The sequence below is a fragment of the Solanum verrucosum genome, unplaced genomic scaffold, assembly GCF_900185275.1.
Source record: "Solanum verrucosum unplaced genomic scaffold, falcon-dt-bn FXZP01000009.1, whole genome shotgun sequence".
Lineage (NCBI taxonomy): Eukaryota > Viridiplantae > Streptophyta > Magnoliopsida > Solanales > Solanaceae > Solanum > Solanum verrucosum.
Genome location: NW_026020231.1, coordinates 1931123 through 1953408, shown reverse-complemented (window position 1 = coordinate 1953408; position 22286 = coordinate 1931123). Strand labels below are relative to the sequence as shown.

General features: G+C 35.7%; 6 protein-coding genes and 1 long non-coding RNA gene across 7 annotated transcripts; 4 read left to right on the top strand and 3 right to left on the bottom strand.

Annotated features, from left to right (window-relative positions):
* Positions 1–424: 424 nt before the first annotated feature.
* Positions 425–2129, top strand: LOC125832227 (protein EMBRYO DEFECTIVE 514-like). The gene is made up of 2 exons (XM_049511376.1): positions 425–823; positions 1728–2129. Exons 1-2 carry the CDS (start codon positions 494–496, stop codon positions 2025–2027), a joined length of 630 nt encoding a protein of 209 aa, XP_049367333.1. The 5' UTR covers positions 425–493; the 3' UTR covers positions 2028–2129.
* A 2503-nt stretch (positions 2130–4632) lies between these two features.
* Positions 4633–5893, top strand: LOC125832245 (protein RKD2-like). Its single transcript, XM_049511392.1, has 2 exons — positions 4633–4887; positions 5564–5893. Exons 1-2 carry the CDS (start codon positions 4633–4635, stop codon positions 5891–5893), a joined length of 585 nt encoding a protein of 194 aa, XP_049367349.1.
* Positions 5894–6918: 1025 nt separating this feature from the next.
* Positions 6919–8879, top strand: LOC125832201 (pentatricopeptide repeat-containing protein At3g47530). The gene has a single exon (XM_049511351.1). It carries the CDS (start codon positions 6919–6921, stop codon positions 8782–8784), a length of 1866 nt encoding a protein of 621 aa, XP_049367308.1. The 3' UTR covers positions 8785–8879.
* A 995-nt stretch (positions 8880–9874) lies between these two features.
* LOC125832210 (malate dehydrogenase, chloroplastic-like) lies at positions 9875–14193 on the bottom strand. The gene is made up of 2 exons (XM_049511360.1): positions 14061–14193; positions 9875–11452 (listed from the first exon to the last, which is right to left on the bottom strand). The coding sequence occupies exon 2, from the start codon at positions 11442–11444 to the stop codon at positions 10206–10208; it is 1239 nt and encodes a 412-aa protein (XP_049367317.1). The 5' UTR covers positions 11445–11452; positions 14061–14193; the 3' UTR covers positions 9875–10205.
* Positions 14194–15622: 1429 nt separating this feature from the next.
* LOC125832208 (geranylgeranyl diphosphate reductase, chloroplastic) lies at positions 15623–17134 on the bottom strand. The gene has a single exon (XM_049511358.1). It carries the CDS (start codon positions 17095–17097, stop codon positions 15703–15705), a length of 1395 nt encoding a protein of 464 aa, XP_049367315.1. The 5' UTR covers positions 17098–17134; the 3' UTR covers positions 15623–15702.
* A 1133-nt stretch (positions 17135–18267) lies between these two features.
* On the top strand, positions 18268–19919 carry LOC125832213 (GDSL esterase/lipase At1g74460). The gene is made up of 5 exons (XM_049511363.1): positions 18268–18518; positions 18642–18772; positions 18851–19090; positions 19240–19489; positions 19663–19919. The coding sequence occupies exons 1-5, from the start codon at positions 18293–18295 to the stop codon at positions 19914–19916; spliced, it is 1101 nt and encodes a 366-aa protein (XP_049367320.1). The 5' UTR covers positions 18268–18292; the 3' UTR covers positions 19917–19919.
* A 1365-nt stretch (positions 19920–21284) lies between these two features.
* LOC125832233 (uncharacterized) lies at positions 21285–22011 on the bottom strand. The gene is made up of 3 exons (XR_007443221.1): positions 21926–22011; positions 21763–21833; positions 21285–21676 (listed from the first exon to the last, which is right to left on the bottom strand). It is a non-coding gene; the product is annotated as an uncharacterized LOC125832233 (long non-coding RNA).
* Positions 22012–22286: the final 275 nt, after the last annotated feature.

Below are 22286 nucleotides of genomic sequence, written 5' to 3'. Positions count from 1 at the left end.
AAAATAAAATAGGACAATTTTATGCCAATGAAATCTCCTTTTTTTGGAAGGCCCGGGGGAAGAGGACATGAGAATGGGGAACCAGACTCTTACATACAAGATGAAAGTTTAAATGGTCAATCAATTGAGCTACTAAGATTTTGCGCTAATTAAATCTCAGAGATGATGCTTGGTAGTTGGTGCCATTTATCTCTATAGATTCTTTTGCAAATGGATCCCTTTTTGAATATGAATGTTTACAATGAGTTTTAAGTTGATATATCCCAACCTTTTAAGTTTTAACCCAATTAGAAATATGATGGGCCAAAGGCCCACTTTTTTCATTGATTAGTGCAGAATAGTTTTGAAATGTAGACTAAAACTTAACTAGTGGCTATTTGTCAAATTCTTCCGCAGCTTGCAAACTATCCTAATCCTACTGATTACAGTTTTTAAACTCTAAAGCTACGAATAGGGTTCTTTTTCCGAAAATTAAAGTTGGCAGTTCTCAGTAATGGCGGAAACTGAACCTGTAACCAACGAAGCCCTAGGAATGGCCGAGAAGGAAGAAACCTCCGTTCAGAAAATGGACGTTGAAGTTCCAGCCACCGATGATGCTAACGGCGGCTCGAAGCGTCCAAGGGAGGAGGGAGACAAGCCGGAGGATGAAGAGAATGGAGACGATACGAAGAAACCAAGAGTCGACCAGTCTGCGGAAGAGGAAAAGAAAGATGTGTCTATCCCGGTTAGCGTGGGGTCTAAGAGTTTCGTTTCCTCCGTGGAGATGTTTGATTACTTTCACAAACTCCTTCATTCCTGGTCTGTCAATCTCAATCTCAACAAGGTAAAATATCATTCAATGTCTCCATTACTGTGCGAAGCAAGAGTTAGTTTTTACCCTGCTGGCTTAATTGTTATACTCTGGCATATTAAAGAAATTTGGGGCATTTTGAGTGGGCAATTTAAAAACATTTTACATTTAATATTCTGAATGTCCATTTCGTTGAAGCATCAACTTGCATTATATCATACTTATATGGATGTCAAATTGCTGTCTGTTCTTCGCATCAAGAAATAATTTTCAAGTGGCTATTGACTCATGTATGACTTAGATACTTATAATTGCCTTCCAAAAGTTGCCTTTAAGTCTAAAACTTAACAACTCGAGGTATTTGATTGTACATCCTTTCCTTTCTTGGATATGTGTATTTTGACAACAAACATCTACGAATAAGTATGAGTGTTAATTGGATAATCTTTTGGTATATGTTATTCAATTTGGACTTATTTGGTTACACTAGGGATGATACTCTGTTTTATTTTGTTTTTGATTGGAATTAATAAATGTTTTCCCTTTATATTTATTATCAGTATCCTCTCTTTCTTCTTATCCTACATTCATTTTCCTCAAAGCTTGTCGTTTAGGCTCCAAATTTAAATTCATTGTGCTTTCTTGTCTGTTGGTCTGTTTGAACTTTTGTGGGGTTCAACTAGCATCTTTGTGGAGATTGTATTTTCTACTCAATCTCATTTTTAGTGCAAAAGATGTCCAAATACTTGTGAAGCAGAGTATATGGTTTGTCTTGGTCATAACCTTACTTTACCTTAGAGAGGAGTTATTACTACATAAGAATGTTGATTCTCTGATTCATTTCCGCATAAAATCTCTGTGTTGGAGATATTTTGGTATACTACACTTATCTGAGTGTTTGATGTGATGATCTTAATCACTTAGTTTGGTATTGCAGTATGAGCACATGGTGTTGCTTGACTTACTGAAGAAGGGTCATTCAGAACCAGAAAGGAAGATTGGTACAGGAGTTTGTGCTTTCCAAATCCGATTTCATCCACATTTCAAGAGTCGCTGTTTCTTTGTTGTTAGGGAGGACGATACTGTGGATGATTTTAGTTTTAGGAAGTGTGTTGATCAGATACAACCCCTTCCAGCGAACATGCAAACAAAACAACATGCTAATGGTGGAAAAGGGGGAGGAAGAGGAGGTGGATATGGACGTGGCCGTGGAAGAGGAGGGAGGTCAAGATACTGAAACAGTTGACAGTAGATTGCCAATTTATTCGTATCAGTCTTTTTAAGTCCTGTTTAATCCAAATATTGGTCATTTAAATACATTATTCCATAATGTTTTTGCTGCCTCATCCATTATCTCACCAAGACCTTGTTAATTTGTTGAAAATGTCTGGGAAGCCTTCTTGCTTGTCTGATATATTGAGTTTTGACCCATGAAGCCTTCATCGTTGTTTGATTCAGAATAAGATTATCTCAGGAAAATGCAATCACTTATCATATGTATGTTTAGTGAATCAATACAAGTAAAACTTAATTAAAAAACGTATCTAATGGAAAGGGAAAAAAGAACTCGTCCCAACGCAACACTTTTTTGTTGGGCGTGGCCTGAAAAGTGAAAAGAAGCAAATATCCAGGGAAATAATTACTGCCATAGATCAGTAACCTCCACTCTTAGGTACTGCTTGTTGTAATTAGTATAACTAATCAATGCTACAATAAGTAGCAGTAGCCCACCACTACTGGATCTTATCATTTGGGTTAAAGTAGAATAATAAATTCGAACTTCCCTAGAGGTTATAATATGATACAGTACTTAATAAATTTTATCGTAACTTCCTTAAACGTTATAATATGATCTTAAATGAAACGAATGATGCAACATTAATTCTCTTATTTTATGATATGAGTATGAATGATTGCTACGTTATATTATGAGTCTGCTTTCAGTATACTCCTAACACATATTGCTAAAAAATAAAATTTCACTAATCTATATAAATAAAATGAAACCAAATAAAAGGGAAAGAGAAAAATAAGGAAAACAATGACCTTTTTTTTCTTCTTTTTAGGCAGATTCTGAGCTTAAATTTGAAGCAGGAGCAAAATATTACTGCACACTAATGTTAATTACGTATAAATCAAAAGCAAACTCTTAATAATTATATTGGGGGGAATGTGCTTCAATCATCTTGGTCATCTAACCCTGATGTTTACTCTACATTAGAGTATTAATTTATCATAATAAATAATTACATGAGGTACAAATATATAGAATGTATTTATTAGTACTCTACGTTAGAGTATTACTAATATCATATTTTGCCATCAATCTACCCCCAAAAAAGTGCATGGTAACAACTAGATAGGTACTTAATAAAATTTGGCATGCACTCCCTTATCAATTGTCCATATTAATGTATAAAAAAATATCTCAGATTATTTGTCAATTTACAAAAATAAGAGAAAATTAATTAAATTTTCTCCATTTTCCCTTTATTTACTATTAATTCTTTTTAAAAGTGCACGTGAACAAGTCTTAAAGTTTCAAAAAGGAGTTTAAAGGTATAAATTAGTAAAACTATTCTTCTCATTTTCGATTTCTTAAGGATATAAAGGAAAAAATAGAGAACTAATATGAGACGGGTTGAATAGCAGCAACCAACAATACAACTCTCCCTTCAAAGTTGGAGTAAAGTAATTAACAGAGAATTAGACTTCCTAGTCCCTATGGAATGGAAAGTTCCCATATCTAATGTTATTTTTCTAATATCGACAGAACTACTATTAAGCTTTCTGTTACATCGATCACAACTCTTTGTATAATGTTTTCAAGGTTCTTTTATTTAATTTTCGACATGAAAATGTAAAACAACAATTATACTGTATCCTTTAATGAAAATGGAGGATCAAATTCCAAAAAGAAATCATAATTACAAGTTTTTATCACAGGTGTACGTGGGCACAAAACGCACCAATCAATACTAATGTTGATGAATATAATTAATTAATGCTAAACATGCATGCATAACGACGGCGCACGATTTCCAACACTAATTAATACTAATAATTACTTTCACATAGTTTCACTTATAATCCCTGCCTTATCTTCTCCCTTTCCCTCCTCTAAAATAAAAATAAAAATAAACGCCTATTTCATTTTTTAATCTTCTTATAAGCATAATATAATTTCATCTGGATCCATGCCAAATATGGATAGTGATCAATCAAACTATGAAGTCATCATGAGAAAGCAAGATAATCATCAAGACTTATTATCCCTTCCAACACAACTCCCTTCTCTCGATGATTTCAGGTGATTCATTATAATTTTATCTACTTCAAGAAATTATGTTTTCTCCTTTATTCCATGTGTCGGAAATAGTCTCTCTACTTCAAAGAGGTAGTGGTAAGACCTACGAAGACTTTACTCATTTTAATGGATATATATGTTGTTGTTATTCGATGTATGGTCATATATATTAATATGTTATGTTTCAAAACAGCGAATTTTCAGGAAACTATGCTATCGACTATCAATATGATTTGTCTATTCAAGAGAATACTGCTAATACCAATCCTTTGATGGAAATGGAATGTACTCTCGAAGATCCATTTTATTCATCTTTTTATAGTCTTATCCCAGGTGATGGTCATGTTTTGTACTATAGTATTATTATTTTTTATAAAAAAATTATTGACTAGTAATTTTTTTTATGGGTGCAGGAGAGTTATGCTATGAGGAAATTGGAAATGAAGTTAGAATGTTGAATGAAATGAGTGGTGAATTAATCGGAAATGGGAACCAACAAGTGTTGTTATGTGATAACATTAATCAACAAGAGATAATGGCTAATGATCGTGTTCATGAGGAAATTATTGTAACGGAAAAAGAGAAGGATAATAGTAGAGAGGAGATTAATAGTTCAAGAATGTTGTCACGAGATGCAATTTCAAAGTATTTTTACATGCCAATTACTCGAGCAGCAAAGGAGCTCAATATTGGGTTGACACTTTTGAAGAAAAGATGTAGGGATTTAGGAATTAGAAGGTGGCCTCACAGGAAGTTGATGAGTCTTCAAACATTAATCAAGAATGTTAAGGTTAATTCACTCTCTTTTATATACACTTCTTTCAATTGTATGTAGTAATATTATACGCTGATGGCCTAAGTTGCACGGAATACTCTCACTTTTAATGTCGTACTCCTATCAAATTTTCTGAAAAATACATTATATTTGATGTATTTCACATGCAGTATTTTAAAAGAGTCTAAACAATATAGTTGATGGCCAAAAATTTCATCTTTTCTTCTAGTATACATACAGTTTAGTTTGTGAAAATATTTTCTTTCGACTTCGTCTAAAAAAAGTATGTTAAGGTTTAAATACTCTCTATATAAACATGTTCTCTTGTTTCACTATGTAGTATTATGCTGAGGGCAAAAAAGTTCATTTCTTGTAGTATTTTTAATAATTTATTTTTTTGCTACATATGTTACAATGATTTTTATCGATGAATTTAACTAATATTGTAGACAATAATTTTTACGTTATTAAGTGATATTTACTTCATGTAACAAGTAATTTTTCTTATTCAAGATTAGAAGCTTTATATTTTATAGTGTTATATGTAAATATTTTTTGAATGATTTGATAGTTTTATAAAGAATTACCTATAAATATTTGTTCTTATAAAAGTAATAGTGTAAAAATTTTGGTATACTGATAGCATATAGAAGTTAAAACTCTATTATATATGACGAAGCAATATTTATAGGAATTGGAGAAGGTAGGAGGAAATGGTATGGAACAAAAGTTGAAGGATGTGATAAAGCTATTAGAGAAAGAGAAGAGGAAGATGGAAGAAATACCAGACATGGAACTTGAGGAGAAAACAAAGAGGTTAAGGCAAGCTTGCTTTAAGGCTAACTACAAGAGGAGAAGACTGATGTGTATGCCAGAATTACAGGCTTCTTTTGGTAGTTATTGCACTACTTCTACTCCTTCTGCTGATGATAATGTTGCTTATGGTGAAGAAGATGATGAAGAGATTAAGTCTCTTCTTGCTGATTGTTTCTCTAACAATAGTCCAACCTTGCATGACTGAACTTTTCATTTGTGTTTTTTTCTTCTTCTATGTTATTATATATTAGCTTAGAAGGATGTTAGGCACAATATTAAAGTTATTTCAGTGTGATTGTTCAGATCTTGAGATCAATTACTAATGTTTGTGCCGATAAAAATTGCCTATATCACATCCATTTTAGATGTAATTCTTCTTTAAATCATGTGTGTAAGTGCTTGTTGCAGGAAATTAGTTTAGAATTTCATGAATTGTGACAGGTTAGTTAACAGGAAAATGGATAAAAAATGTTCTTTTAACATAGCAAGTAGTTGGGTGTGTGCGCGGGCGACTCTTCATGTTTTCATAATGGGTTTTGGTATATTTGATAAGTACATAAAAAGGGTGTAACCGATAAGGGATTAATAAAATTACGATAAATAAATTAAAGTATAGTAACCTTATGTATATATGGAGTGACTCACATCAATCATATTTTAATTTCACACTATATGTAACACCTTACGACTAATAATTACAAAATATACTAACATCATGTATATATATGGAATGACTCGCATCAATCATATTTCACACCATATATCACACCTTACGACTAATAATTAATTGGATACGACAGATGGAATCCACTGCTTAAAAAACGCACAAAGGCCTTCGAGAGCTACAATGAACAATATATTAGAGAAACAAGGTTTACATATTATTTATTCTTGTTTGTATTTGTTATCTTCAATTGATATTTAAGTGAAAGAGTTTAATTATATGTTACAGTAGTAAAAACAGTTGCTCCATTGATTAAATAATGTCACCTATACGTGCTGAAATTCGATCTGTATTTTTTACCAAAAATAATGATAAAGTTATTCAACGCATTCTGTATCTGAAAAGGGGCGGAATAGGCACTATATTGGGTGGTGCTCCCAATAATATTTTCTCCATATCCAGATTCGAACCGAGACAGGTGAACAACCATGTTGTTAAATTCCGCCACACTTGCAACAACACATTGTTTACCAGTTTGAGCGATGTCACCCATAACAAATTAGAGAATGAGAGCAATTTCTCCTCAACGTTTTTCTGTATCCGCCTTCCGTCGGCTGTCTTCACATGCGGCGGCGCGTGTAGACAACCACCGTCAATGCATTACCGGACCCACAAATCATACCAGTCACTTGCATACCGAGAAAACCGAACCTTTGATTTCGCTTATCAAGTCAACTTCTAGTAAGCCCCATTTGCTACAAATCCACGCCCATCTGATCCGCAACTCTCTCTTTCAACATCCAATTTTTTTCTCACCTTTCTTATTTGGTATTGCTCTTCATCCATTGCATGATTTGGGTTATGCTTGTCGGGTTTTTTCAAAATTTAGTAAACCCGATGTTTTCCAGTACAACATCATGATTAGAGCTTACGGAATGAGTGATTCACCGGGAAATGGTTTTATGTTGTATCAAGAAATGCTAAGGTCAGGTGTGTCACCGAATTCTCTAACATCTTCATTCGTTACAAATTGTTGTATAAAGAGTGGGTCTTTATTTGGTGGGCTACAGATTCATGCTCGAATTTTGAGAGATGGGCATCAATCTGATGGACGACTGCTGACCACATTGATGGATTTTTATTCATCTAATGAGAGGTATACCGAAGCTTGCAAAGTGTTCGATGAAATGTCTCATAGAGATACAATAGCTTGGAATGTGTTGATTTCTGTATACATGCGTAACCGACGAACTCGGGATGTTTTGGGTGTATTTGATATGATGCAGAGCTCGTATGATTGCCAGCCTGACAATGTTACTTGTTTGATGTTACTTCAGGCTTGTGCAAATTTGAATGCATTGGCATTTGGTGAGAGAGTTCATAGATATTGCGAAGAACATGGTTTTGACAAGGCAATGAATATCTGTAATGCACTTATAACTATGTACTCTCGGTGTGGTTGCCTCGAAAAGGCTTTTGAGGTGTTTAAGGGAATGACCGAGAAAGATGTGGTGTCTTGGACTGCCATGATATCGGGGTTGGCTAGCAATGGTTATGGCAGAGATGCAATTGAGGCATTTCTGGAGATGCAAAGTGCAGGTGTTTCCCCTGATGATCAGACTTTCACTGGGGTTCTTTCTGCTTGCAGTCACTCTGGACTACTTGATGAGGGTAGGATGTTTTTCAATAGTATGAGCAAAGAGTTTGGGATTTCACCAAACATTCATCATTATGGGTGTGTGATTGATCTAATGGGTCGTGCTGGTATGGTTGATGAAGCTTACAACCTTATAAATTCGATGAAGGTCAAACCAGATGCAACAATATGGAGGACTCTACTAGGAGCTTGTAGGATTCATCACCAAGCTGACCTAGGAGAACAAGTCATTGAGCGTTTGATAGAACTTAAAGCACAAGAAGCCGGAGATTATGTACTACTGTTGAATATTTATTCATCGCTTGGTGATAGGGGTAAGGTAATAAACGTGAGAAAAATGATGAAAGACAGGGGAATCCAAACCAACCCTGCTTGTAGTACTATTGAGTTCAGAGGAAAAATACATGAATTCGTTGCAAATGACTTTTCGCACCCAAGAAAGACAGAAATTTACGAGATGTTGGATGAGATCAATCAGCAACTGAGGATAGCAGGATACGTTGCTGAGACAGTGGCAGAGTTGCACAATGTGGGTACAGAAGAGAAGCAGATTGCATTATCTTATCACAGTGAGAAATTGGCAATAGCTTTTGCGGTTCTATCAACTCCACCTGGCACGTCAATTAGAGTTGCAAAAGACCTCCGGATTTGTGTTGACTGCCATAACTTTGCCAAGATATTGTCAGCAGTCTATAGTCGGGAAGTTGTTATTAGAGATCGGAACCGCTTCCATCATTTCAGAGAAGGTCGATGCTCGTGCAATGACTATTGGTAATTGTAAAATGTTTAGCCAGTAAATTCTGGAGCAGAATGAAAGTAGGACTTAAAAAGATTTATCTTTTGAAAGAATGATGACAATGATATCGAAAGTGGAGTGGAATAAATCATGCATCAGGAGAACTCTAGACGTACAGGAAAGAGAGAATTCCATTATTGCGGAATACATCTTGAAGGTAGATTTAATTAGACTCATAGTCAGAGAGAAAGAATCTATAATATATATGTCAAATAACAAGACCAAGTTGTGGTCAGTATAAAGGCGAAACTTCCTGGGCTTATGGACTGAACTGAAGGAGTTTCAAGCTGGGAAAATTGTTGAATTTGCCAGATGGAAGACTGTGACTGCAAAAGGACTGTGTGATCAAAGAGAGGCTTACATAGAACAGTCGCAAACTGGCAAAGTGATTTATAATAAAATCTCGAAGGCCCACTTATCGAAGGACTGTTAAATTCCTTCCCCATCATCTTTCTTGTGTTAAATTTTTTCCATTAGTATCATAGACCCGAGTGAAGAATTGGTTAATATCACATACTAGTCAAATGGATAGGATTTTATAGAGTATGTCATTCTAATTGGAGATTGTGATCTAGTGGCAGCAGTATGATCTTGTTCAGGTTGGGAGACTCATTTTTTAAATTTTGAGAGAATTGGCTTCCTATTTAGTGAGGAAATCTATTTTTTACATATCTTGTGCAATATTTGAACAACAAAACTATTTAATCAATCAAATATGCCTTAATACGCTAGCTCTACTTGAGAAATGAATAACTTAACCCTTTGCTTGCTACTATTTGTGCTGAGCAAGAGCTTGACGACGTCAAGTTAAGCCGAGTCGTTAAGCCGTTGCATGCTAGCAGTTACTCTTCAGAGATATGGAACTCCAAGCCGATCAACAGGCCCAAGGAGAGTTCAAGGACTTCTTGCTTCGTCAGATGCTTTCCCGGACAACTTTGTTAGCGCTTCCAATCATTTATTTTCCCCCAAAAAAAGAGAAGCTATTACATGTACAAACATAGAGAAGAAGCTGTGGTAAAATTCACTGTAAAACTCCAAAAATTGGGTAAGCAAAGTGAACAACGGGCTTAGAATACTCACTTTTAGCATATAAGTTTCAGAATAAATCGAAGTACTTGCGGAATTTTCATCACACAATCCCCACAATGACGCTCAGATTCAAGAGCGATAGAAAGAGTTGATTTGACAAAAAAAAAAAAAAAAGGAACATGACAAGAGTGCCTCAACATCGTCATTTGAGAGTTTACATACCGGAAAGGAGATACAATTCTACAACCTATTGTTTGTTTCTCCGTAACAGAAGCACCTTTCAACTCAACTGCAAAACTGGAATTTGTTGATCATCGTAAATTTTGCTAAATTGCTTTATTCTTGTCATCATTTCTTCAGCTTGTATTCTTCTAAGCAGCTACAGGTTCTTTCTGAACAAAACCTGTACCCTTCTCAATGCTAGACTTCAATTCTGGCTTTAAAGCATCCAGAGCTTTCTGTTCATATTCGGACAATCCTTGAAGGTCAGACGAAATCAAAGCCTCAACCCCATTCTTTCCTATTTTAATCCTTGAAGCAAAGAATGGAAGCTCTGATACGTCAGACTGCACAAAAGCACACTCATAGACATCACTATCTCCATCAAGTGCACGGAGAGAGGACTCAACAAATCTTGCAGCAGCGTAAGCCATGGAAAGTGTAGCAGACCCTGCACCAGCCTTTGCCTCCACAACTTCAGTGCCAGCATTTTGAATCCTCACAGTTAGCTCCTGTACTTCTTCGTCAGTAAAAGTAGTTGATGGTTTTGTCTTTGATAACAAAGGCAAAATGGTAATACCAGCATGGCCACCCACAACTGGCACATCTACGTCTATAAGCCTCAAATTTTTCTTCTGAGCAACAAATGTGTTTGCCCTGACTACATCTAGGGTGGTAACTCCAAAAAGTTTTTTCGGATCATAAACACCCTTTCGCTTCAACACCTCTGCTGCAATTGGCACTGTGGAGTTGACTGGATTGCTAATGATGTGGATAAATGCATCAGGGCAGTTATCAGCAACAGCCTCGACCAATGTCTTCACAATGTTTGCGTTAATGTTAAACAGGTCATCACGTGTCATACCTGGCTTTCTTGGAACACCAGCAGGTATGACCACCACATTTACACCTTTCAAGCAGTTGGCCAATTCAGATGCTCCAGTGAAATCTGAAACTTGGGAGGGAGTGTTGCAGTGACTGAGATCAGCCGCAACTCCTTTGACATTAGCTATATCATAAAGGTTCAGCTCTGAAACTAGTGGTGACATCTTGACCAAAAGAGCCAAAGGTTGGCCAATACCACCACTTGCTCCAAGAATAGCCACTTTGTAAGATGCTTGAGGCTGAACACAATTAACATATCCCCTGTTTCCTTTTTGGGCCTTTGGAGTAATAGATTGTTTAAGGGCAGCAAGACTTTCTTTCCCAAGAAAGGACGATTCTGATTCACAGTTTACAGTTGTCGCAGCCTTCAAACCACTGAAACTCCTAATGTTGTTTTTGGAGTTGAATTTCACACCAAAGGCTTTTGACTGTGATATTGAGCTCCCTTTGCAACCAAGAGATGTGGTTGAGCCAACTGATAGAGTAGTTGCTGATGTAGCTGCCATTTCACACCCTGCAAAGCATAAACATGATGTTAATTTTCTATCGATATTTTTTTAGTACACAACATACCACATCTGATGCATGATGAAGAATCTTCCCTATCTGTTACATAAAAACATGTGACATTGCATGAATAAAGAATCAGTAATGTACTTCATTCAGTTTCCGATAATAGACAAACTTAGCATCTAAATGATGCACATCAAGTTAAATGAAATAGGCATCTTTCCTCGAGGAGTCTCCCTCGAGATTACCACTTAAGGGATCTTAGTTCTAGTTTCTAAAATAATACTCAAGTACTAATATTTTACTGTTTCGTAGCTGTATTATAACCTTGAGTATCACTTCCATTGTTCCTTAACACTTACTAAAAACATCATTACCAAAATAATGCAAGATTTTGACAGATGAGATTCACTTTCCTGTTTTAGATTTAGTAATATAGGGAGATATTAGCACTTTTCAGAAAACAATATTGCATGAAAAAGGATAGCCCTGTAAAAAGTACAGCAGGAAGGAGAAAATCCTTTTTTATTATTATTGAGAAATCACTGAGTGCCAGTAGCGCAGAGTTTGAAATTGTCTCCAATTAAATACCAGGCTTTTGTCCTTGACAAAGTTTAAAGCCAAGACTCCCGTCTAACTCAGGCATCACGTACTACACTCATTTGGTAAGCTTGTAAGAATTGGAGAAGTTTTGATAGTTTAAAAAATTGTGGGGCTTTCATGTTTATGAGAAAAAAATACACCTTTTGAGATCTAAATTGCATTTCAACTTCAAGTCAACTTGATATCAAATCATGACCATACGGGCTCTCAGAATAATATGCAGAGATGAATGGGGGGGAGTATCTGTTTTGCAAAGATTGTAATTGCATAGATACAACCAATCTGAAAATCCCAAAAACCTAATCACAGAGGAATCAACAGAATAAACTAAGAAGTGGGCCAAAAAAAAACAATACCTATTCACAGAGGAATCAACTGAATAAACTAGAAAGTAGGCCAAACTGTTTCAGAACAAGAGTGCAGATATTAACGGGTTGATTCTTCGCTCTTAAAAGAGTTGACATTGTATAGACACAGCCAAAAACTGAATCTATCTGGAACAGGATTACTAACAGAAGAATCCAGAGAGTAAGCGAGCTTTGTCAAAAACGAGAGGGCAGGTATTGCTATGGAGATTAGACAAACAAATCCTGATCCACACTGCTATGGTGCTCCCAACAGCTAAAGTTGGTTCTCAATACCAAAAAGAAAAAAAAGAAAAAGTAGGTATTAATAGTAAAAGTCTAGCACGGTGCTTGTAATAGAAAATGTTGCATCAGCAAATCACATCTGACCAGCTTTGAATGGAATAGAAAACACATTTGCTTGCCAGCTTATCTAGTCACATGTATCAAACCAACTATTGCCACAACTGTTGCTATAACAAGCCTTTCCACAAAAGAGGGAAAAAAAACTAGCAAAAGAGGACCAAATAACAGTCATTTTATCCCAAAAGAAATAGAGTCCAGTATGTGGTCCACACCACTGATAAAATGTTCACCTAAGACACTCGAGAAAACTGTTCCAGTTTTAACAACACTCATCCATAATTTGTTTAAAACACAGAAAAGAAAGATTGCAGATGTATCTTTGCTGCCACCTTGTCACCACTAAAATAGAGGACTCGGTAGCTCCAACAAGATGACAGAGGCATCTACGTCGTACAGGTAGGCTCTGCTCTACTCTTCAGCGAACAAGGAATACGAATAAGTGATACAGAAATGGATATTGGAGAAAGATGGACCCTGATTACAAATGATACAGAAGGCTGACGTAGTACAATGGATTTTGTGAAGGCATTCCATCACAAAATGGCACATAAACAAGATTTAAAACCAAAATATTTTCCCTCCAAAACTATAGATATTATTTTCAACCTAGGAATTTAGCCTCATTAGCATATCAAACGTGAAAAAATTGGTGAAGCTGACTGTTGATTATGTGAAAATAGACTATTTGGAATACTTACAAGATGTTAAAATCGGACTGCAAAAAGCATATTTCTAGAATATTACACATGCACCAGGCACCTATAACTACTAGATCAGATCCTTGTTTCACTCTCATTGAATTCAGGGAAAATGGATGGCAACAGTCGATGAGCTAATTAAAATGAATAACTGGACGCACAGGCTTATAAGTACAAAACTGTTTATGACAAGAACAACATATTAGAAAACAGAAATAGCACAATCGCTCCCTTACAATTTTACATCAAATATGCACATTCGCATCATTATCCTTTCATATAGAGAAGCGAGCGGGAGAGATCCGATTACTCCAAGTTTGATTTCAAACTCAGAATCATATCCAATAAACAAAAATAGCAGGGTTTAACAGATCTAGAGTTGCAACAAACGAAAACACATGCATAAAAGGGTTGATTTACATCAGAGCTACTGCATTCTATTGAATTCAACAAGCAGAATGCAAAAATCCAGCAACTGATCCGAACCTGAACTAGATTGAATCAAGGACGCAATTACATAAATAAAACTCCAGATCCAAAATGATGCAGAGAGAAAATACAAAACTATAGACGTAAATCTAAAGAGCAGGGATGGAATTACCTTAGAAGAAAAATACGGCGGAGCTGGGAAAGTGAAATGGAGGGGTCGGAAGAAATTAGGAAAAGGAGAGGAGAAAGAGAGAGAAATTTGTACGTTTTGCCTGAAAGAGAAGGCGAGCGAGTGAGTGAGTAGAGAATAGAGACCAGAGAGGGTTAAAAGGGGTAGGTTTTCATGTAAAAACAAGCTGAGTTGGTGAACTAGTGGCAAAAAATATGGCTCTCCGTCAAAACGCACCCTTCGATCACATCGACTGATGACGCTTGCATCTAAAATTCAACGGTGGACCGCTAAAGCCTAAAGAAAAACGGAATCTGCCTTTCTTTGATTCTTTTTCTTCTGCTCCTTTCTTTTTCATCCGTCCAATTTAAATCACCCTTTTTCTATTTTATTTTCTTTATTAGCACATAACCGACTTTTTTTTTTATATATATATATACTTTAATGAGATGACTTATACTCATATAAATATTTAAAATATTTTTAGTTTAATTCTTTTTGAAAAATTGTGTTTGACATAAATTGAGGCAAAAAATAAGTTCTTATAAAATTGTGTCTGATCAAATAGAAATAAATGGAGGGATTACTATTCTTTTGATAATACTTATTTTTATAACGCTTAAGATTTTTGGAATTCAAACTCAATCTTACCAATTGAAGTAAAACTTAATAGCTATAAATTCTCGTTTAACTAAATAAATAAAGTCAAGACTATATTTTAGAGTTGGAGGTGCCTAATCAATTAGTGTTACGACTTGCTGGGCTACAAACCTAACATTTGAAAATAACATGGATTAGATTGGGTTTCAGTTTTCTACTCTAGACTAGATAGACTCCAACCTAAGGCCCTCAAGGGGCCATTTGGTTAGAGAGATTAAAGTATTTGAAGACTAAATTTTCTTTAAAATGGTAAGCTTTAGCCTCTACATAACATTTTCAGCACCAATAATTCCTATATTATTATATTGTGGTATGTCAACCCCTTCATTATTATTTATAATATAAATAATCATTGTTCCATAGCTTCGAATAGCTATATAGCGTGTGACCCAAAAGACTCCTTGCTTTCAATAAACCAAAGGTCATTTGCTTTGAATCATAAAAAGATAATTTTGTGAAGCTTTTGGTTTCAATATACTAAAAGGTCAATATACTGGAGATCATTTGCTTTGAAGCATACTAAAGGCCATTTGCTTAATGTACATTAAAGGTCATTTTCTTTGAAGTATGCTAATGTCATTTGCTTTGGTGTTCAATAAAAATGTAAAATCATGCTTACCTAATGTCTCCACATAACTAATATTCCTGCATTGTTTAGTTGAAGTATTTGACTACTCACAAGTCACAATCACAACCCTTTGTTTGCAGTTCGAAGATAAAAAATAATAATCTTTTTAGTGTTGTGTTTCCTGTATAAAATCATACATCAGTACAATCTCATGAATTTCTTATCAAAGCTGTAGAAAGTTGAGTCCATAAATCCAAATTCCAAGTTTAAACTAACTTCAACATTGACAGGAATGCTTATTAGTTATTACTAGTACTGATCAATTAAGACTTTAAGAAAATCCGATTAAAGGCATAAATACTTCAATTACAAATCAAGTTTACAAAATATTAGCTAGTATGAAATTTCATCCTCTTCTTATACACTGAGCTTATCCATTTCCCTTCTTAGTGCATTAGCCCTCACCAAACTTCCAATGGTATTCACAGCAAGCTTCAAGTCTTCAATGGGGTTCCCTGGTGCAACTTTCTTGTACAAATAGCTGTCGAATGTCATCTTCTGCACATACTCATCAGCGCACATCTCCACGAAAGCTTCCCTTGCTGGATTCGACCTGTAAAATACCTTCTGCAATATATCAAGCACCTTGTATGTTGGCCAGTAAGTCTTGTCCCATTTCTCCAAGTACTTCCTCAAATCACTCTCGTCTACCATTCTCTTCCCATTTTCTGACCCTTCAACAATTGCTTCAGCACACATACGTCCACTCTTCGCCGCGAAGTAAATCCCTTCACCTGAACATTTGGTCACGTACCCTGCTGCATCCCCAACTAATGCGACTCTGTCTTGCAATCTTCTAGGCCTTGGGTGTTCTGGAATTGGGTGAGCCTCAACTCGGATGATTTTCCCGCCGGTGATTTTGGAATCGGCTCTCAGTCTTGTTGCTAGCTGGAATTTCTTAATGTCTGCTTTGTGGGTAACAGTGCCTGTGCCGACGGCAACGTGGTCACATTTGGGGAAAACCCAGCCGTAGAAATCAGGGGACACGTCATCACCGACGTACATTTCAGCTAAATTCTCGTAGTACTTCATTTTATCATCGGAAATTCTAATTCGTTCCTGGAATGCAATAGCGTACTCGTAGTCGCCGGCGTTAATGGATTTTGCGACACGGGAGTTTGCGCCGTCTGCGCCGATAACGGCGTCAACTTCCAGGGTGCACTTCTCACCGGCGCCGTTAGTTTTGGAATCGTAAGATGTGTAGTGTAGGACGTATGGTGAATTTGGGGCTTTTGGCATGTCCATTCTGAGAAACAAGCCGTTGAGAACAGAGGCTCCGGCTTCGGCAGCACGGTCACGGAGGTAGGCATCGAGTACTTCGCGGCGCACCATACCGATGTACTCGTGAGGCTTCAGAGTCTGTCCGATATCGACGGCGACGTTGGATGGGGAAATCATCTTCATCTTGGTAACTTTCCGGTCGATGATATCGAGAGGGAGATCGAATTCGCCCACCATACAAAGTGGGATGGCACCACCGCAGGGTTTGCAGTTGTCCATCTTGCGTTCGATTAAGAATGTCTCAATTCCGCCCTTAGCGAGCGTCTCCGCAGCGGCGCCACCAGCAGGACCACCACCAACCACCGCAACGCGAAGGTTTCGGCCAGTGACTCTTGGGCTGGACTTAGAAGCATTGATACGTAGCCTACGGTGGGTTTGGCTGGTAGGGAGGGATTTAGAGAAATTAATAGAGTTGTTTTCCGGCGAGGATTGACGGAGGCCGATGAAAGTTTTGAGAGCAATTGAAGCCATTGCTGTGTAGTGTGTGAGAACTGAAAGAGTGAGTGTGGAGATTTTATGAAATTTTTGTATGATTTTGAAGGATATGGTTAGAGATATTAAGGAGATGAGTGCCGTCGATGAAAAGGGATGAAGGGCTAAGATTTGATTTGGATAATAGTGGGTAGATTCTTGATTTGTTGTTTGTTTTTGGTTACGTTTTTTTTTTTTTGGTTTTATCATAGTATGGGTCTTTAATTTTGCATGATGTCCAAGTGGCTCACATTCTGCCACGTAGCTACAGTTTTCTATTGTGGCTCACCGTGCTCTTATGCTCAATTTTGCTCAAATATCTCTTTGAAGGAGTGTTCTCGGGAAATTTTTTAAGAAACAATCGCAATTGTGTACTAGACGGAGGCGGACCTACTTTGGTCAAGAGAACCCAAGAGGGTTCATATGAACCCACTTTGTAAAATATTACTTGGTATATATGATTTGTCCATTGAAATATACACGTATAAATTAAAAAATTGACCCCATCTAAGCAAATGATAGTCCTTGGTAAAGTGGGTTCATTTTTGTGGAAAAACCCCATCTAAGCAAATGAAATTGAACTTATATTAGCTCACCGTTGGTGGATCAACAATTTGTTAGGCCCAAATCATAGTGTCTAACATATTCCTAATTTTATTTGGATCACCAGTTATTCCATCCATCAATTTAATTTGTTGAAATGTTTCAAGATCGTTGGGTTTGCACCTTTACTGATGACTGGATTGAGAATTATTGGGCCTTATTTCCAAATTTTATACACTGAAATTGGAAACAAAGTTAAAATCCAAGTCCTCTTACAAATAACTATAGGAATAATTACTATTCAAGAAAGGGATATTGTAATTAAACAATTCTGTGAAATTCAGAAGATTAAATATAAATTAAATACCGATACGCAACTTATGTTTGTTAGAGTTGAATCGTTGTAACAGAACTCAAAGTAGATATGGTAGGTTTGAGTTTCTTAGACAGTTGGTTTATCAAACTCTTGCTACCTTCTTTAAGTCCATTTTTCTCTCCAACTTCCCCAGCTGCTGCTTTGGATTTTGTCCCCACATATACTTGCACTCACCTTTTTCTTTGTGGACATGCATTTATAAGGTAAGAATTTAGGCTTCATTAATATTCCTATAATAAAACTTTCAAAATCTTTTTAATACAGAGTACCTTTAACATGAAGTTGACTCTGACTTTAACAATTTTCTTAGCAGTTGTAATTGGAGGTTGCAATTGCAAGATTGTGCAATTCATCTTTGGAGACTCTCTTTCAGATGTTGGCAACAACAATTTCCTCTCCAAAAGCCTTGCTCGCGCCAATTTGCCATGGTATGGTATTGATTTTGGGAGTGGATTACCTAATGGTAGATTTTGCAATGGCCGTACTGTTGCTGATATAATTGGTAATTAACATTTTCAATTTAGTATATATTTTCAATTTCCTCTCCAAAAGCCTTGCTCGCGCCAATTGCCAATATTTGTAATTACGAATGCGTTCGCACATGTTAACCTTACCTATTGTGCAGGTGATGAAATGGGGCTTCCAAGACCACCAGCTTATCTTGATCAATCGTTAACAGAGGATGTTATACTATCTAACGGAGTAAATTTTGCCTCTGGTGGTGGTGGCATTCTAAACGAGACAGGCAGTTTATTTGTAAGTAATTCTCCTATCAATTTCCTTTAAAAATATACAATGTATTTAAAGTTTAATTTGATTGAATTGTATGTACAGATACAGAGGCTTTCCTTATACAAGCAAATAGAGTTGTTTCAAGGCATACAAGACTTAATTAGAGAAAAAATTGGAAGCAAAGAAGCTAACAAATTTTTCCAACAAGCAAGATACGTGGTAGCTCTAGGAAGTAATGATTTCATCAACAATTACTTAATGCCAGTTTATAAAGATTCATGGACGTACAATGACAAATCTTTCATCCAGTACTTGATGGACACTCAAAGGTCACAGCTTACAGTAAGTCACATGCAAATCCTTTTCTCCATCCTATTTGTTGAAATAGTCTGTCTACCTCCACAAACAAGTTGCTACCTTATGCAAATCTCATTACACTCAGTTTGTTGTTGTGGTAATTTATTTAACCAATGATGTTATTTCCTTTTCAGTTGTTGCATAGTTTGGGGGCAAGGGAGTTGATGGTGTTTGGGCTAGGGCCAATGGGTTGTATTCCACTTCAAAGGGTTCTAAGTACAGATGGTCAGTGTCAAGACAAGACTAACCAGCTGGCACTTGCTTTCAACAAAGCAACAAACGAACTTGTCGAAGAATTGTCAAACACACTTCCAAATGCTAGCTACAAATTTGGAGATGCTTATGATGTTGTCAACGATGTCATTACTAATCCCGGCAATTACGGTACAAACTTATAAGAATTATTTCAAGGATTACATAAATGTTATGGCTAAACATACAAATTTCTGTATCTTACGAAGAATTTTAATTTTGTGTACTAAAAGACTGACCGTATAAAAGATATTTATATTTTCAATATCGTGCCTGAGTTAAATTCAACAACGTAAATATTGCAGGTTTTAGTAACTCGGATTCGCCATGCTGCTCGTTTGGAAAAATTAGGCCAGCATTGACGTGTAATCCAGCATCGACATTGTGCAGCGATAGAAGCAAATATGTGTTTTGGGATGAATACCACCCTTCTGATAGTGCTAATCAGTTAATTGCTAAAGAGCTTATCAAGAAACTCGGATTTTTGAAGCCTAACCAAACTGATGCTTCTCCTCCTACACCAGCTTTGGGCCCTTCTTCCGATGATGATGAACAATAGGTTTTCTTTTGACATAATACAGAAACGTGTCTTAATTAACTTGGTCTTAGCTCACATCTTTAATTTGTCCTTTGACTTTGTGTGTGTACAATTTGACGATGAAACTATACTTAAAGTTGAACAAGTATATAGGATGCATGTATGGCTACTTGTTCAACTTTTATTATTATGATAGTTTTTGTGTTAAATCATCCACATCCAAATTGAAAGACATATATAGATGTCAATTGAAACAAAGTTATATGCAATTTATGTATTATGACTTTTTTTTTAACTTCCCATCTTGATTTTCTTGTTATATTACAGTATTCTACTGGAAAAATAGAAACATTATGGTCAACTAATCTGTTTCTTGTTCTTTTCCTTTTTTTTTGTACTGGACTACACATTAAACAATGAAGACATGCATACAAATAGAGTCAACTAGCATAGATCCAGTCCCGAATATTCTTGCAGTTTCTGCCAAGAATAACGTAACCTTTTATACAATAACATACCCAGTGAAATATTACATAAAGTGGGATCTAAGAAGGTTAAAGTGTACATACACCTTACTACTACCTCATAAAAATAGAGAGTTTATATCCAAAAGCCCCTCAGCTAACGTAACCTTTTATATGTATAAAATGTTAAATTTCTACATATATATATGGCCATATTTAACTATTGGCGTCCAAAGTATAGACAATACGTTTAAAGAGACAAATTTTCTTGTCCAATCCGGTTGATATGTGTTTGTGCACTCATCAAGATTTCAACCCCATTATATTATATATATAAAATTGGTAGTAGAAGATTCTATTTTCTAAAACTAAGACATGCTTCCAGCAAGCTTCTAAAATAAAATAAGCGATAATATGATCTTTTACCAAATTTTCGTGGGACCATGCAACCAAAGTGAATGGTTACCACCTCAAAACCCACCATATCCATCTAGCATGCATGTACTCTTGATTTGCCAAATTGCTCAAATTAAAGATATTATTTAAAAGGTGCATGAGATTAGTTTACTTAATAGCTATATTATAACATCATTACATCTTTGGTTGTCTAGCACGCACCACCCCTTTTGAAAGGGTAAGTGTTGAAAGAAATGTCTCATGTAAACTGGGATAAGATCTCGAGACTCCTTATATAGCTCGAATAATCTATTTCCTTTTTAGCTAATTTTAGTATGTGAATTAATTCCACAGTTCATTTTATCATAATATCATAGTCATAACTGTTGGGTCTAATGTAAGCTCCTCGAATCGTGTGGGGGTTGTGAATGTACTTTCGGGAAAAGAAAAAAAGAAATCCAACTTCATCAGAACTTTAAACTTCTAAATTGGAAACAACCTTCAATTCATCTGCTTTGCATTTTTCTTCTGATACCAAACAAAGTTCATATAATTAATATGAATCATAACATAAATAAGTACACTACATATAGAACATATATAATACTGCTAATTAATAAGTACTCCTCAACCAATTCATCAACTAAGCTACTAGCTAGATCTGATATATCTGATCACAGAGATTATCCACACGATCATTAACTTTCTTAATTAGCTATTCAAAATATGAGCCAATTATGATTAAAATGGTACTTAACACAGTTAATTATCTTAAAAACATATATATAGATATTATATTATCTAGCATTCAACACATCCTCTTCCTAATTGGGACCTTGGAGTATGACGATTATTCGCCCCAGAACCTGGATAATCGTTTATCATCTCTTCAGCCTCTAGTACTTCTCTTCTTGTTTTTTCCTAACAAATTCAGTTTTATAAATTACCATCAGACTAATTCGAACGAAAAAAATATAATTAAAGATAATGAAGAAGTATGTACGTACCATACGAATTATATTCTCTGAAAGTACATTATGTTCTTGAGATATGTCTAGTAGTACCAAACTTCTGCTTCCTGTCAATATATATTCATGATTATCGATCATCGATCGATAACAGAAGGAAAAATAAATTAAATTAACTAAGAGAACTGAAATATAAACTTACTTGTGACTGGGACGGCATTAATGAAGCAGTTGATAGTATAAGAAAAGCAAAGAAAAGTAGTAAATAAGCGAAAGAAAGGGGCAGCCATGCTCTTACTATGTTTCTAATAATTTGCTAGGATTTAATTTGCTGCAACAGAAGTGTCTAGTGCTCCATTTTATACATGCTTATTACGGACATATGGACCACTAACACATTATTATGGCAAAAAAAGGAAAAGAAAAAGGCAGTTAATTCTGTGAGCTTCGTTTGGTCGAGGCAATCAACTCATCGGCGATTTTATTGGTGCACGTGAATTCATGATCTCACTGATAAATTAGATATTTTTTAATATTATTTTGCCAGTGTTCATGATCTAAAA